This window comes from Pseudophryne corroboree, chromosome 6 (assembly GCF_028390025.1).
Source record: "Pseudophryne corroboree isolate aPseCor3 chromosome 6, aPseCor3.hap2, whole genome shotgun sequence".
NCBI classification, from domain to species: Eukaryota; Metazoa; Chordata; class Amphibia; order Anura; family Myobatrachidae; genus Pseudophryne; species Pseudophryne corroboree.
In genome coordinates, this window is record NC_086449.1 from 675,634,922 (window position 1) to 675,651,873 (window position 16,952).

The following is a 16,952-nucleotide window of genomic DNA, read 5'->3' on the forward strand; positions in this document are numbered from 1 at the left end:
GACCAAGCAGCTGCAGCACTACACATCCATGCTGAAGCAATTGCAGGTCTCAGTATAGTACCTGAGTGTGTATACACAGACTTCAGGATAGCCCCCTGCTTTCTATCTGCAGGCTCCTTTAAGGCGGCCGTATCCTGGGACGGCAGTGCCACCTTTTTTGATAAGCGTGTGAGCGCCTTGTCCACCCTAGGGGATGTTTCCCAACGTAACCTGTCCGTTGGCGGGAAAGGGTACGCCATTAGTAACCTCTTAGAAATAACTAATTTCTTATCTGGGGAACACCACGCTTCTTCACACAATTCATTTAACTCATCAGATGGGGGAAAAGTCACTGGCTGCTTTTTCTCCCCAAACATAATACCCTTTTTTGTGGTAACCGGGTTAATGTCAGAAATGTGCAACACATTTTTCATTGCCGTAATCATGCATCGGATGGCCCTTGTGGACTGTACATTTGTCTCATCCTCGTCTACACTCGACATCTGTGTCTGCCATCTGAGGTTTTGAGCCCCTGATGGCCTCTGAAACGCCTGGGCAGGCGCGGTCTGAGATGCCGGCTGTCCCAAAGCTGTTACGTCATCGAACCTTTTATGCAAGGAGTTGACACTGTCGGTTAATACCTTCCACATATCAATCCACTCTGGTGTCTGCCCCGCAAGGGGCGACATCACACTTATCGGCTCCTGCTCCGCCTCCACGTAAGCGTCCTCATCAAACATGTCGACACAGCCGTACCGACACACCGCACACACACACAGGGAATGCTCTGACTGAGGACAGGACCCCAGAAAGTCCTTTGGGGAGACAGAGAGAGTATGCCAGCACACACCAGAGCGCTATATAACAGAGGGATTTACACTAATACAAAGTGAATTTTCCCCCAATAGCTGCTTATATCACCTTTTGCGCCTAAATTTATGTGCCCCCCCCCCCCCCCCCCTCTCTTTTTTACCCTTCTCGTAGTGTATACTGCAGGGGAGAGCCTGGGGAGCGTCCTTCCAGCGGAGCTGTGAAGAGAAAATGGCGCTGGCTGTGCTGAGGAAGATAGCCCCGCCCCTTCAGCGGCGGGCTTCTCCCGCTTTTTTGATAATATTTATGGCGGGGGATTAGGCACATATACAGTTTATAACTGTATTATGTGCATTTTGCCAAAAAGGTATACATATTGCAGCCCAGGGCGCCCCCCCCCCCAGCGCCCTGCACCCACCAGTGACCGGAGTGTGTGGTGTGCTGTGGGAGCAATGGCGCACAGCTGCAGTGCTGTGCACTACCTTATTGAAGACCGGAGTCTTCAGCCGCCGATTTTCTCCTGGTTCTTCCGTCTTCTGGCTCTGCAAGGGGGACGGCGGCGCGGCTCCGGGAACGGACGATCGAGGTCGGGCCCTCTGTTCGATCCCTCTGGAGCTAATGGTGTCCAGTAGCCTTAGAAGCACAAGCTAGCTGCAAGCAGGTAGGTTTGCTTCTCTCCCCTAAGTCCCTCGTATCAGTGAGTCTGTTGCCAGCAGATCTCACTGAAAATAAAAAACCTAACAAATACTTTCTTTTTTAGTGAGCTCAGGAGAGCCCACTAAGTGCATCCAGCTCTGGCCGGGCACAGATTCTAACTGAGGTCTGGAGGAGGGGCATAGAGGGAGGAGCCAGTGCACACCAGATGTAGTACCTTATCTTTCTTTTAAGAGTGCCCAGTCTCCTGCGGAGCCCGTCTATTCCCCATGGTCCTTACAGAGTACCCAGCATCCACTAGGACGTCCGAGAAATACACAATGAGTATATCTTGTGAGCGGCCTGTATTAGATAATAAACCTGACGCACTGATTTCCCCTCAGGTCATAGAATATAGGGATAGCAATCTGAGGGGTCTATTCATGAAGCAGTGAAAAGTGAGCAGAAGTGAGCCAGTGGAGAAGTTGCCCATGGCAACCAATCAGCTGCTCTGTACAATTTTATAGTATGCAAATTATAAATGTTAATTCAATGCTGATTGGTTGTGATGGGCCACTTCTCCACTGGCTCACTTCTCCACACTTTTCACTGCTACATGAATAGACCCCTGAGTGAGACACATGAAATGGAGGTCACACAGCAGCTACATGCACACACAGTCACAATGTACAATGCAGAAATTATAGCATGCAATAAAACTGCACTGGACTAGCAATACAAAGGAATACTCAGTATAGCTACATAATTAGTAGACATATCAATGCACAGTAAAGACTGGATGTATATCACAGGGTACTATATAACCCTGACCAAATGCACGGTTTCTTAACGAACACTGTCAACAGACATGTAGAATACTTAAGTGTCTTGTAAAATGCACAGCGCTGACATGCAGGCGGCTTTACAAAGGAGGATTTGCTTAAACAGTCCCAGGAACAGTGCTGCTCTGTGTAATGGCGCCAAACACTGACTGGGAGTGAGGGAGAGATATATGCAGCTCCAGGGCGGGAACATTACTGTAAATGCCGCCCCGGGGCTGGGGGAGGGGCTACAGGTCCAAGCCTTATTTCCCTGCTGGACCTCACCACTGGTACTATGGGCTGTAATAAAAAACGTTTTTTAATGAAGAAAAACCGACATGTGACCTTGCCCTAGTGGTTTAGTGGAGTCCCTGCCGGACCACAGTGTCCGCGACAGCGCGCGCGGCCCGCCTCCCGTGCCGCACCGCGATTTCAAAGGGACCCTCCTGGGGGACCCACTTACCTCCTCCCCGAGTGCGGCCACACGATCCAGGAGAACTTCGTTGAGTGTGTGACTAACGTGGAGCAAACCGGAGCCTCCGCTGTAAGTAACCGGCAACCAGGGTGCGGGAGTATACAGCGCCGCTGGGGGAGGTGATGGAGCTACAGCAGGAGATGTCAGATTGATATCTATCACTGCTGCAGCCCTTGTAGTCTTCTGTCTTCGCTTGGAAAAGCTCTTCTCAGGGCTGCTGTAGCAGCCCACCTGTTGTATGCCTGCTTACTGCATGGCAACAGCTACAAAACCGAGTGCCTGTGCACGGTTATAGCGGAGGTGGCGGTGAGCATCTTGGGAACAGTCAAAGCTTTTAGCCTGTTGGTGCCTCGGATCAAGAACCTACTCTACACCCCGATGTGATCCCTGTGGAACCCAGTGTACCCTGCTGCAGAAAGTAAAATTCTATACAAAATGAAAAACATTAACACAAAGCTTTATTGCATTCTTATGCACATGTGTGAAGGCAGGATTAGAACGTCTTTAGGAATCTAATCCTTCTAACACCAAGGACGGCACATTAGAGCAGAATGAATAAGACCAGTGTTATGTTTAAGAACGCACTTCTGTGAACAAGCTCACTTCTGTAACGCATTGTGTATATAAAAACTGAATCTTGAGTCAGCACCTTTATCTTAATAATATTCTCATACCGACAAATCTTTGAATGGATGTAGCAGGAGTCCCAGGGGAAGTTTCGCTTTATTCAGCAGAGCCTGAGTCTGAGGGATGTTGGTCAAAGTACAGCGGAACAACCTGCGAGAAATAGCAATATCAATAAAGTAAAGATCAGACTTTAAAAGACATATGCCTATTGACTGACAAAACAATTATTTTTTTATAAAGAAAAAAAAAAAAAAAAAAGAATTTACTCACCGGTAATTCTATTTCTCGTAGTCCGTAGTGGATGCTGGGTACTCCGTAAGGACCATGGGAATAGACGGGCTCCGCAGGAGACTGGGCACTCTTAAAAGAAAGATTAGGTACTATATCTGGTGTGCACTGGCTCCTCCCTCTATGCCCCTCCTCCAGACCTCAGTTAAGGAAACTGTGCCCGGAAGAGCTGACATTACTAGGAAAGGATTTGGAATCCAGGGTAAGACTCATACCAGCCACACCAATCACACCGTACAACTTGTGATAACTATACCCAGTTAACAGTATGAATAACAACTGAGCCTCATGTAACAGATGGCTCATAACAATAACCCTTTAGTTAAGCAATAACTATATACACGTATTGCAGAAAGTCCGCACTTGGGAAGGGCTCCAAGCATCCACTACGGACTACGAGGAGAAATAGAATTACCGGTGAGTAAATTCTTATTTTCTCTAACGTCCTAGTGGATGCTGGGTACTCCGTAAGGACCATGGGGATTATACCAAAGCTCCCAAACGGGCGGGAGAGTGCGGATGACTCTGCAGCACTGAATCAGCAAACTCAAGGTCCTCCTCAGCCAGGGTATCAAACTTGTAGAATTTTGCAAAAGTGTTTGAACTCGACCAAGTAGCAGCTCGGCAAAGTTGTAAAGCCGAGACCCCTCGGGCAGCCGCCCAAGAAGAGCCCCCCTTCCTTGTGGAATGGGCTTTCACTGATTTAGGATGCGGCAGTCCAGCCGCAGAATGTGCCAGCTGAATCGTGCTACAGACCCAGCGAGCAATAGTCTGCTTTTAAGCAGGAGCACCCAGCTAGTTGGGTGCATGCAGGATAAATAGGGAGTCAGTTTTTCTGACTCTAGCCGTCCTGGAAACATAAATTTTCAGGGCCCGGACCACGTCCAGCAACTTGGAGTCCACCAAGTCCCTAGTAGCCGCAGGCACCACCATAGGTTGGTTCAAATGAAACGATGATACAGGTTGAGTATCCCATATCCAAATATTCCGAAATACGGAACATTCCGAAATACGGACTTTTTTGAGTGAGATAGTGAAACCTTTGTTTTTTGATGACTCAATGTACACAAACTTTGTTTAATACACAAAGTTATTAAAAATATTGTATTAAATGACCTTCAGGCTGTGTATATAAGGTGTATATGAAACATAAATGAATTGTGTGAATGTAGACACACTTTGTTTAATGCACAATGTTATAAAAAATATTGGCTAAAATCACCTTCAGGCTGTGTGTATAAGGTGTATATGAAACATAAATGCATTCTGTGCTTAGATTTAGGTCCCATCACCATGATATCTCATTATGGTATGCAATTATTCCAAAATACGGAAAAATCCGATATCCAAAATACCTCTGGTCCCAAGCATTTTGGATAAGGGAGACTCAACCTGTACCACCTTAGGGAGAAATTGGGGACGAGTCCTCAATACTGCCCTTTCCATATGGAAGATCAGATATGGGCTTTTACCTGACAAAGCCGCCAATTCTGACACACGCCTAGTCCAAGCTAAGGCCAAAAGCATGACCACTTTCCACGTGAGATATTTTTAGCTCCACGGTCTTAAGTGGCTCAAACCAGTGGGATTTTAGGAATCCAACACAACGTTAAGATCCCAAGGTGCCACCGGTGGCACAATAGGAGGCCGAATATGCAGCACCCCTGTAACAACGTCTGAGGCAGTGAAGCCAGTTCTTTTTGAGAGAAAAAGGGATAGGGCCGAAATCTTGGCCTTTATGGATCCTAATTTTAGGCCCATAGTCACTCTTGACTGTAGGAAGTGCAGGAATCGACCCCGCTGGAATTCCTCTGTAGGGCCTTCCCGGCCACACACCAAGCAACCTATATTCACCATATACAGTGAAAAAGTCTTGCTGTCACGTCTTTCCTAGCCTTTATCAGCGTAGGAATAACTGCATCCGGAATGCCCTTTTCCGCTAGGATCCGGCGTTCAACCGCCATGCCGTCCAACGCAGCCGCGGTAAGTCTTGGAACAGACAGGGCCCCTGTTGTCCTTCTTGGCCAATCCGGAGCAAAGAATATTGTTCACACTCCTCCTTTTATTACAATTCTCAGCCCTTGGGTCTGAGAGGCAGAGGAAGGAATACATAGACCGACTGGAACACCCACGGTGTTACTAGTGCGACCACAGCTATCGCTTGAGAGTCCCTTGACCCAGCGTAAAACCTTTTTTATCTTTTTATTGAGGTGGGACGCCATCTAGTCCACCTGAGGCAGTTCCCATCAATTTGCAAAACTGCGTGAAGACTTCCTGATGAAGTCACCACTTTCCCGGGTGGAGGTCGTGTCTGCTGAGGAAGTCTGCTTCCCAGTTCTCCACTCCCGGAATGAACACTGCTGACAGTGCGCTTACTTGATTCTCCGCCAAGCGAAGAATTCTGGTGGCTTCTACCCTCGCCACCCTGCTCCTTGTGCCGCCTTGTCGGTTTACATGAGCCCCTGCGGTCTGACTGGATCAGAACCGGTTGGTCGCGAAGCAGGAACTCTGCTTGACTTAGGGCGTTGTATATGGCCCTTAGTTCCAGGATATTGATGTGAAGGCAAGTCTGTTGGCTTGACCACAAACTTTGGAATTTTCTTCCCTGTGTAACTGCCCCCCACCCTCGGAGGCTTGCATCCGTGGTCACCAGGACCCAGTTCTGAATGCCGAATCTGCGGCCCTCGAGAAGGTGAGCACTCCGCAGCCACCACAGGAGAGACACCCTGGCCCTGGGGGATAGGGTGATTAACCGATGCATCTGAAGATGTGATCCGGACCACTTGTCCAGTAAGTCCCATTGGAAGGTCCTCGCATGGAACCTGCCTAAGGGGATGGCCTCGTATGATGTCACCATCCTTCCCAGGACTCGGAGTGCAGTGATGCACTGACACCTGTTTTGGTTTTCAATAGATTCCTGACCAGTGTCATGAGCTCTCTCTATCGGGAGATAAACCATTTTCTGGTCTGTGTCTAGGATCATGCCTAGGCGAGGCAGATGAGCTGTAGGAACCAACTGCGACTTCGGAATATATAGAAGTCGTGTTGCCGTTTCACTTCCAGAGAAGGTGATACGCTGTCCAGCCACTGCTCTCTTGATCTCGCTTTTATGAGGAGATCATCCAAGTATGTGATAATAGTGACACCTTGCTTCCGCAGGAGCACCATCATTTCCACCATTACCTTGGTGAAATTGGTAATGACAATCCCGTACCGCAATTCTGAGGTACGCCTGATGAGGTGGATAAATGGGGACATGAAGGTATGCATCCCTTATGTCCGGATTCACGATAAAGTCTCCCCCTTTTCAGGCTTGCAATGACCGCTCTTAGCGATTCCATCTTGAACTTGAACCTTTTCAGGTATATGTTCAGGGATTTTAATTCAATATGGGTCTAACCGAACCGTCTGGTTTCGGGATTATAACATGGTCGAATAATAACACCCTCTTGTTGAAGGAGGGGACCCTTGACCACCACCTGTTGAAGATACAATTTACGAATTGCAGTTAACACTGGCTCCCTCTCTTGGGGGCAAGCCCGCCGGGTCCTCGGTGAGGGGGCATCTTCTCACAGTCCAGCCTGTATCCCTGCGACACAATTTCTATTGCCCAGGGATCTAACAGGGAGTGAATCCACTTGTGGCTGAACTTACGAAGGTGTGTCCCCACCGGGCCTAGCTCCGCCTGTGGAGCCCCAGCGACATGCGGTAGATTTTTGTAGAGGCCGGGGAGGACTTCTGTTCCTGGGGACTAGCTGTGTTGTACAGCTTCTTTCCTCTGCCCCCGGCTCTGACAAGAAAGGATGCACCTCAGACTTTCTTGTTTCTTTATTCGAAAAGCTGCATTTAATAATGTCGTGCTTTCCTAGGCTGTGCAGGAATATAGGGCAAACTAGCAGAATAACCAACTATAGCTGTGGAGACCAGGCCCGAGAACCTTTCTCCACACAATCCTCAGCCTTCCATATGCCTCTTAAGTCGGCATCATCTGTCCAATGTATATTCTACAGGACACGTCAAGCACAAATCGACATAGCGTTTGTTCTAGGACCCAGTATACTCATGTCCCTTTGGGCATGCTTTATAATTATATATCTATCACTTAAGACAGCATCTTAAAATATTTATATGCATACTAGGGTCTCAATCTCTGCTGATAAGGTACCTGTCCACGCTGCCACAGCGCTATAAACCCATGCCGACACAATCGCCGGTCTGGGTAGTATACTAGAATGTGCACACTATCTGCAGGATCCCTGAGAATAGCTAGTGCAAACAGGACACCCAAGGGGAAGATTCTCAACACATCCTGGCCCTAGTGGGGAAAGGATACAGCCTGAGAATTCTCTTGTGGGAAAAGCTGCCGTCTCTTGTCTGGAGATTCCCGCTCTTTTTCCTCATGAGAGGAGGGAAATTTACCTCAGCATTCTTCCCCTTAACATGTGTACTCTCGTGTCAGGGACAGATGAGTCATCAGTGATATGCAAATCATCTTTTATTCCAATAATCATATATTGAATATCTTTTAGCCCTCTTGGCTGTAACTTTGCATTATCGTAGTCGACAGTGGAGTTAAACCCTGTGTCGATACTTTGTTATTTTGGATAGTGAGCATAGAGAGACTCTGAAGGACTCTGTGACATAGGGACAGACCAGGGTAGATTTCCTTTCTGTTCCCTAACCTTTTGTGCAATAATTTTACCTCAGCACTTACACATATCCAAACAGGTGTCGGCGTTGTCGACGGAGACACCCTCCCACACACATATCCGCTCTATCACCTCCTTAGAGGAGCCTTTTACCTCAGACATGTCGACACACGCGTACCGACACACCACACACACAGGGGATGCTCTATTTGAAGACCGTTCCCCCACCAGGACCTTTGGAGAGACAGAGAGAGAGTATGCCAGTACACACCACAGCGCTATATAATACAGGGATGTACACTATACTGAGTGATTTTTCCCCTATAGCAGCTTACATACACAGTTTTGCGCCTAAATTTATGTGCCCCCCCCCTCTCTTTTTTACCCTTTGTGTACCAGGATACTGCAGGGGAGAGCCTGGGGAGCTTCCTTCCAGCTGAGCTGTGAAGAGAAAATGGCGCCGGTGTGCTGAGGAAGAAGGCCCGGCCCCCTCAGCGGCGGGCTTCTGTCCTTTTATGTACTTTAATGGCGGGGTTTTTTACACATATACAGTACTAGACTGTATTATGTGTGTTTTTATTGCCAAAAGGTAATCTAATTGCTGCCCAGGGCGCCGCCCCCCCCCCCCCCCAAGCGCCCTGCACCCATCAGTGAACGGAGTGTGTGGTGTGCTAAGGGAGCAATGGCGCACAGCTGCAGTGCTGTGCGCTACCTTAATGAAGACTGGAGTCTTCAGCCGCCGATTTTCAAATTCTCTTCGGTTCTTCTGGCTCTGCAAGGGGGACGGCGGCGCGGCTCCGGGAACGGACGGCCGAGGACTGGGCCTGTGTTCGATCCCTCTGGAGCTAATGGTGTCCAGTAGCCTTAGAAGCCCAAGCTAGCTGCAAGCAGGTAGGTTCGCTTCTCTCCCCTCAGTCCCACGTATCAGTGAGTCTGTTGCCAGCAGATCTCACTGAAAATAAAAAACCTAACAAATACTTTCTTTTCTAGGAAGCTCAGGAGAGCCCCTAGGGTGCATCCAGCTCTGGCCGGGCACAGATTCTAACTGAGGTCTGGAGGAGGGGCATAGAGGGAGGAGCCAGTGCACACCAGATATAGTACCTAATCTTTCTTTTAAGAGTGCCCTGTCTCCTGCGGAGCCCGTCTATTCCCATGGTCCTTACGGAGTACCCAGCATCCACTAGGACGTCAGAGAAAAAAGTACAATACACAATATCATAATAGCTCACAAACATTTGATGTCTTGGAAATTGGAAAACTGCTTCTCATATATTTCAAAACCATACATATAACCTCTACCGACAAAAGTTTAACCAACTAAAGGTATGCAATATAAAATCTATTCATACTCTGGGCTACAGTTGAGCTTCTGAAGATCTTCCTGCAGACAGGGAGAAGGTGCCTTCAAGGGTGCTGGTGGCAATATGTTCCTCTCTTGGAGAAGATTCACTGCTCGTAACTCATCCAACTGCTGTGCTTGCTGGAGACTCAAACCTCCAACTGAGGATATCAGATTGTTCATTCCCATGGTTGGCTAAAAGAAATCAAAAACAGAATAACGGACAAGGTATTCTTTACTAAACCAGGAAGGTATAGCTTTTAAACAGTTTGATAACAAAAGGACATGTGGAACGGTAAAACTAAATAACGACACCAGCATCCCGACTAAGCCTTACCCTCCCCCTTCCTGCAGCCTAAACCTAATCCTCCCTGCAGCCTAAACCTCCCCGCAGCCTAAACCTAAACCTCCCCGCAGCCTAAACCTCCCCGCAGCCTAAACCTAAACCTCCCCGCGGCCTAAACCTAAACCTCCCCGCAGCCTAAACCTAAACGTCCCCGCAGCCTAAACCTAAACGTCCCCGGCATACTTACATTTGGGATTCCGTCTCAGACATACAGACAAGTGTCAGGATTCCAGCGCCGGCAGCCTGACTACACCCCGTAATGTGTCATAATCTGACCTGCTCATTGTAATGTAGTATAATATTAATTTGGATGGCACTATAATGTTACATAATAAGAACTGGGGCCATAATGTAGCACAATATTAAGTGTAGGCACTATAGTGTGGCACAATATGAGCCGGGAACATTATGTCATAATACATATTGGGGGTACTGTGTGGCATAATATGTACTAGCAGCACTACTATGGTTCATGAAAAACTATATAAACAAGGGCACTATTACAGAGCATAAAATTAACAACTCTTGTGGAAGTGTCTTTAGAAGCATTGGTACAAAGGCCACTTCACAATTTTGCTATGGGGCCAAAAAGTTCTGGCTACAACTCTGGCTCTGCATATTGAGTCCTGCGTCTTGAAGGCCTGATTTCATCAGGATTATGGATTCCTACCTATTCTCTCATGGAGGTGGATTAGGTAAATTTCAAAACTACAATCCTAAACAAAATAGCCTTAAAATTGCATACAAAGAGTTTTGGTATAGCAAAGCTTACAGTATATAGTGACAAATAGGAACCCTTGCTGAAAAACATGGAGAAATGTCTATTGCTGTAAACACTGTACAAATGAGTATTACACTTGCTGTATATGCTGCATTTCCTGAGTGCAGCCTTATCTGCATTTTGTGTTGGCCATGCTTGAAGTACCTATGGAGGGCACCAGGGAGTGAGGAACTTGTAAAAAGTTATTCCACCCAACTAAATATCAATAGAAAGATCGATATAATTGTCATCTCACCACACCCCCATCCACATAATAATGAACTCCCTCCCTGCCAACCTCCTGCAGTTTCCCTTCCTAGTTTAGGCACCCACACCATCTCTACTCTCTTATTATCCCTACCCTCCAAATGAATCTTACCTCAGCGCTACAGCAGCCCTGACACACTCATTCACATCTCTCCCACAAAATCTCTCCCCGTCTCCTGTGCCCTCTGGTATACTAGAAATGTCTAACAAATTGGTCTCCACCCATAACCTTTTAATCTACAACTCCCTGAATCTCCTAGCCATTACCGAAATCTGGGTTTTCCTCTCTGATACAACTTCTTCTAATGCTATTTCCGCTGGGGGTGGTTGTGATGGGGGCCTTCTATCCTCTGGCTACTCGTGCCAACTTATACCCCCAGAACCTTCCCTTACATTCGAGGTCCATGCTATACGCCTCTTCCAACGTGTTCACCTTCAAGTAGCTATCATTTACAGCCTCCCTGGCACTCCCACCAAATTCCTTGACCACTTTGCTTCCTGGCTCATTCACTTACTCCCTTCAGACAATATCTCATTTATGTTAGTTGATGTCAACATCCCAATCGATATCCAAACAGAATCCTCTGCCACTTTACTCCTTAACCTCACATCACTTGGTCTCTCCCAGTTGACCTCCTCATCCCCCGCTCCCCCCGTGAATGGGAACTCAATCTGATCTTCACGCACAGTTGCAATATTTCTGACTTCTCCAACTCTCCATTCCCCCTCTGCTTCTCCATCTCTACCTCCTAAGTCTACCATCACTAAGCAAAACATTCAGGCCATTTACATAATTTACTAATATTCCCTGCTTGACTCACTTCTCTCTCTTGTCTTGAACAAGCCACTTCACTATACAATGCCTCTCTTTTACTTTGCTCAGCACCAGAAACCACTATTCACCCTCGAATATCAACACATCAACCATGTCAATCCAAATTCACCAGACATATGCAAAAATGTTCACGAACCATCATAGACAGTGAAAGAAATCACGCTCTAAAGCAGACTTCCTCCATTTCAAATTTATGTCCTCATCCTTTCGCTCTCTAACAGTCGCATTTCAAGAATCACCTCTGCTTCCAATCTTCAAACCCCTGCCTCCTCTTTGCCACGGTCAACTCCCTTCTCTGCCCACCCCCACTTCGACCACCTTCTTCTGAAACTGTCCTCACAAAAGTCTGCAATGACCTCCATGCTGCCATATCCAAGGGCTACTACCCCTGCTTATTCTACTTGACCTCTCTCTGCTGCTTTTAACACTGTGGACTACCCTCTCCTCCTAAAAATCCTTCACTCCATTGGTCTGCGTGATACTGCACTCTCCTGGCTGTCCTCCTACCTCTGACCGCTACTTCTGTCTCCTCTCATGACACCACCTCTCCCGCACTTTTCCTAACAGTAGGTGTAAACCAAGGTTCTGTTCTTGGCCCTCTTTTTTCTCTCTCTCCCAACTTCGTCTGATGAGACTCAAATCTACCTTTCCTCCGCTAACCTCTACCCCTACATCCGCACTCATATTTCCAGCCGTCTCTCTGCTATCTCTTCTTGGATGCCCAGCGCTTTCGAAAACTTAACAGACCTAAGACTGAGCTGATCATCTTCCCACCCTCCTGCACAACCTCACCACCCTCAATTTTACTATCTAGTGATGGCACAACCATCTCCTCTAGCCCTAAAGTACGCTGTTTCGGAATTATCCTTTATTTCTCCCTCTAGATCAAACAACAGATTCAGTAACTCTTGCAATCCTACCATTTCCTTTTCAAAAATAGTTCCAGGATCAGATCCTCTCACACTCTGGATGCTACTAAGACCCTCATCCATTCACTGGTCATTTCCAGATTGTACTACTGTAATTTTCTCCTATCTGGTCTCCCTGACAAATGCCTCGCTCCACTTCAATCTATCCTCAATGCTGCTGCCCGATTAATCTTCACCTCTCCAAGCGTACTATATCCATTCCCCCTCTTACAGGCCCTACACCGACTCCCCTACCCCTTGTGAATCAAATTCAAGCTTCTCACACTCACTTACAAAGCCCTCACCTATTCCTCCCCCATTTACATATCTGACATTACCTCCCTTTATAATCCCACCTGCCCGTTTTGCTCCAGAAATTCAAACCGCCCCTCCAGCCAACTGATTACATCCTCCCAGTCTGCCTCCAGGATATTGGCCATGGGGCTCTCTACCTCTGGAATTCTCTACCTCTCACTATCCGACTCTCCATAAAACTTTACATGGGCAGTACGGATAGTGTAATGGTTAGCATTACTGCCTCACAGCACTGAGGTCATGGGTTCAATTCCCACCATAACCCTAACTGTGTGGAGTTTGTATATTCTCCCCTTACTTGCGTGGATTTCCTCCGGGTACTCTGGTTTCCTCCCACAATCCAAAAATATACTGATAGGTTAATATTGTTGGGAGCCAATTAAACTTAATATCAATGCATGTGTGTACATGTGATAGGGAATATAGATTGTAAACTCCACTGGGGCAGGGACTGATGTGAATGGCCAAATATTCTCTGTAAAGCGCTGCAGATTATGTGTGCACTATATAAAATAACTGGTAATAAACTGGTAATAATAAATGGGCTCTCAAGACCTACTGCGTTGTCAAACCCAGAAATCTTTCATCCTAACCCTCCGTTACATGCTCACTTCTGCTCCATCTCTCACCCTAAACCTCTGCTACATGGCTCACTTCTACCCCATCTGTGTTACTTCTGTCTAACTGCCCTCTTCCTTTATGTGGTTTTCCCTCTCAAACTATTTTCTACTCCATACTCCCCATAACAGAACCCTCAGGTTCTGCCACCCTGATGTTTCAGTGTCCTGTCCCCTGATGCAGCAATGTTCATATACCATGTATTTGCTCTACATTGTCTTCTACTGTATGTCCTTGTTTCTTCTTTTGCTCATTTATGCACTCTGTTAATGCAGAAGCCCCAAGAAACAGGTATAGCAAATTCCAACAGTATTTTATTGAGATTACATCTATCTAGCAACAAGAGATTTTGGGTTATATGCAATTGCGGTCGAATTGCTGCAAATGTCGAAAAACGGGGCATTTTCGACAAAAAAAACCTGTCGAATTGGATTCGACAATGCAATACAGTACTTTTCTACAAAAATTCCTGCCATTTCAGATTCGACTTTTTGCAATTCGAAATTTATCAAATTCGACATGTCTGCAAAGGTAAAAATGCGGCTTTTCGACAAAAGTATATTCAATTGAAGAATGTCGATTCGACAACAGTGCTTTTCGACAGTCATTTCGGCAATTTCAATCCGCCTCATTTTTTTGTAGCAGAACTACTGTAGTCCACGTACTTGGCAAAATAAAAAAACGCAAAACACGATCCACACACTGAAAGGGGTCCCATGTTTACACATGGGACCCCTTTCACCGACTGTCGGGACCCCCCGTGACTGCTGTCAAAGAGTGCCCCTTCAGCCAATCAGGGAGTGCCACGTCGTGGCACTCTCCTGATTGGCTGTGCACGTCTGAGCTGTCAGGCGGCGCATAGCGCAAAGGCGCTCTATTATATTCAATGGTGGGAACTTTGCGGTCAGCGGTTGACCACGAGGTTATGTGGGGTCACCCTCGCGGTCAATCGCTGACCGCAAAGTTCCCACCATTGAAAGTAATGGAGCGCCTATGCGCTATGCGCCGCCTGACAGCTCAGACGCGCACAGCCAATCAGGAGAGTGCCACGACGTGGCGCTCCCTGATTGGCTTAAGGGACCCTCTTTGACAGCAGTCACGGGGGGTCCCGGCAGTTGGGGAAAGGGGTCCCATGTGTAAACATGGGACCCCTTTCAGTGCATGGTCCGTGTTTTGCGTTTTTATTTTGCCAAGTACGTGGATTACAAACTAAGAAGAGAACCGATCTACACTGGATTGTTGTGAGTATGATTTTATTTACAGGTACCCCGTGGATTCTACGTGGAGAAGGGGACCGAGCCTTCGTGTCAACATAGGTAAGTATGTGTGTATGTTGGTGTGCATGTATGTAATAAAGTTATACTGTCACGGTGTGTGTGTGTACTGTTTTTATTTGGGTATTTTTTTGTAGTAGAACTACAGGTACCAGCGGGCCCGTTTTTCCCCAGCATGCTGGAACTTGTGGTTCTCCAAGTACCAGCTTGCGGGGGAGGCTTGCTGGGACTTGTAGTTCTGCTACAAAAAAAACAATATTCTTTTTTTTGACACTTGGCTATCAGCCTCCCATCCGCCGCCCTTGGATTGGGGGGGGGGGGGGGTGACAGCCTCGGGCTTCACCCCTGGCCCTTGGGTGGCTGGAGGGGGGGACCCCTTGATTTAAGGGGCCCCCACTCCTCCAGGGTACCCCAGCCAGGGGTGGCTAGTTGGCGATTTAATGCCAGGGCTGCAGGGACCTATATAAAAGTGTCCCCCGGCTGTGGCATTATCTCTATGACTAGAGGAGCCCGGTGCTGGTGTTAAAAATATGGGGGACCCCTACGTGTTTTGTCCCCCGTATTTTTGGCACCAGGACCGGACGCAGAGCCTGGTGCTGGTTGTTAAAATACGGGGGATCCCCTGTCATTTTCCCCCCTGTATTTTTACAACCAGGACCGGCTCAAAAAGCCCGAGGCTGGTTATGCTTAGGATGGGGGACCCCATGCAATTATTTTCAGGGTTTTTTTTGTTTTTTTTAACACTTTTGTGCCGTCCATGAAGTCGAATCCAGGACGCACACTGTTCGTCAATTGGTCCGTTTTTCGACAGCGGGACTGTCGAATCCGTTTTTTATTGAATATGTCGAATTCGGGTCCTGGCGGCCGGGATTCTACTATCGAATTGTGTCGAATCCAAAAACGGTCGAATTCCAGCCGGGATTCGACCGCAATTGCATATACCCCTTTGTACTAATTTTTTTTTTTTTTTTTTTTTTTATTGCATACACCTTCAAACTTTGAATGGTTGCTAACTTCAAATACATGGTGGCAAACTAAAATATCAGCAGCAGTTACAAATGTAGGAGGAGTTCATCCACAATGAACATTGGAACATTTATTCTAGCAGAAATCAATGAGTTACTCTACATGTATTAAAAAATAACAGTATTTGCATCCAGGCTGGAAAAATAACCACAGAGCAAATGTTCTACCTGTGACATGGGTTGTGGCCTGTTGGGATATGGCTGGGTTGTTGGGGTTAAACCTGGGCCACCCGCTGGAAAAACATTCTGATAACCAGGTGGTAATGTTGGGTATGCACTTCCAACATTCCGGGGGATTTTAGGATTCTGAGGAGCTGGTGGAGGCGGAGCAGGATGAACCATCCCTATGATAAAAATATTGTTATATGCACAGAAACATTTTTTGCAAGACTTAAATATATCACAATTATGTTCCAACTCAAATTATAGATAAAAACACCTTCAACAAGTGCAGTGAACCATTAAACAGACTTGTAATGTATATTTAAAAAGAGTATAGACAAGAGTTAAGTTTGTTAGCGCACCTAATGATCATGTTGTGAAATGTAATGCACATAAGAAAAAAACTCAACACATCTAAAAACTGTAAATCAATATACTTTACTTACAACAAAAATTGTCTAAGTATGATTATGTAATTATACTGTACGTCAAATGTTAATACTCAGTTTGATCAGAGAATATCTTTTCTGTACAGGATTTTACACTAGACTGCAATCCCTGAAGACCCATACTGAAAAGGGTGAAATGCGTAGGCCTGGTTGCACTATACCTCAAACGAGACACCTTTGATCACGGCACTCTCTTACCAGAAGGTGCCAGCTGCATATTGAACATATAACACTGCCGGGTAGGCACCGGATTGTTGAGAAACAAGCCTCTCAAGATGTGGCATTTCACATATCGTTAACCATGCCACTGGAGAATTACAGAAGAAACTACCACAAAGTGAAGGTACACTGCCACATCTGAATAAGACCACT

The 16,952-nt window shown here is 46.8% G+C and overlaps 1 protein-coding gene across 1 annotated transcript in view; it reads right to left on the reverse strand.

The window, feature by feature from the left end:
- Positions 1-16,952, reverse strand: part of SEC24A (SEC24 homolog A, COPII coat complex component) — a 258,735-nt gene that overhangs the window by 104,222 nt on the left and 137,561 nt on the right. Inside the window, exons 5-7 of the mRNA XM_063928268.1 lie at positions 16,138-16,313; positions 9,632-9,816; positions 3,393-3,495 (exon numbers count right to left, since the gene is read on the reverse strand). Coding sequence (XP_063784338.1) covers positions 3,393-3,495; positions 9,632-9,816; positions 16,138-16,313 — 464 coding nt within the window. The remainder of the gene's footprint in view (positions 1-3,392; positions 3,496-9,631; positions 9,817-16,137; positions 16,314-16,952) is intronic.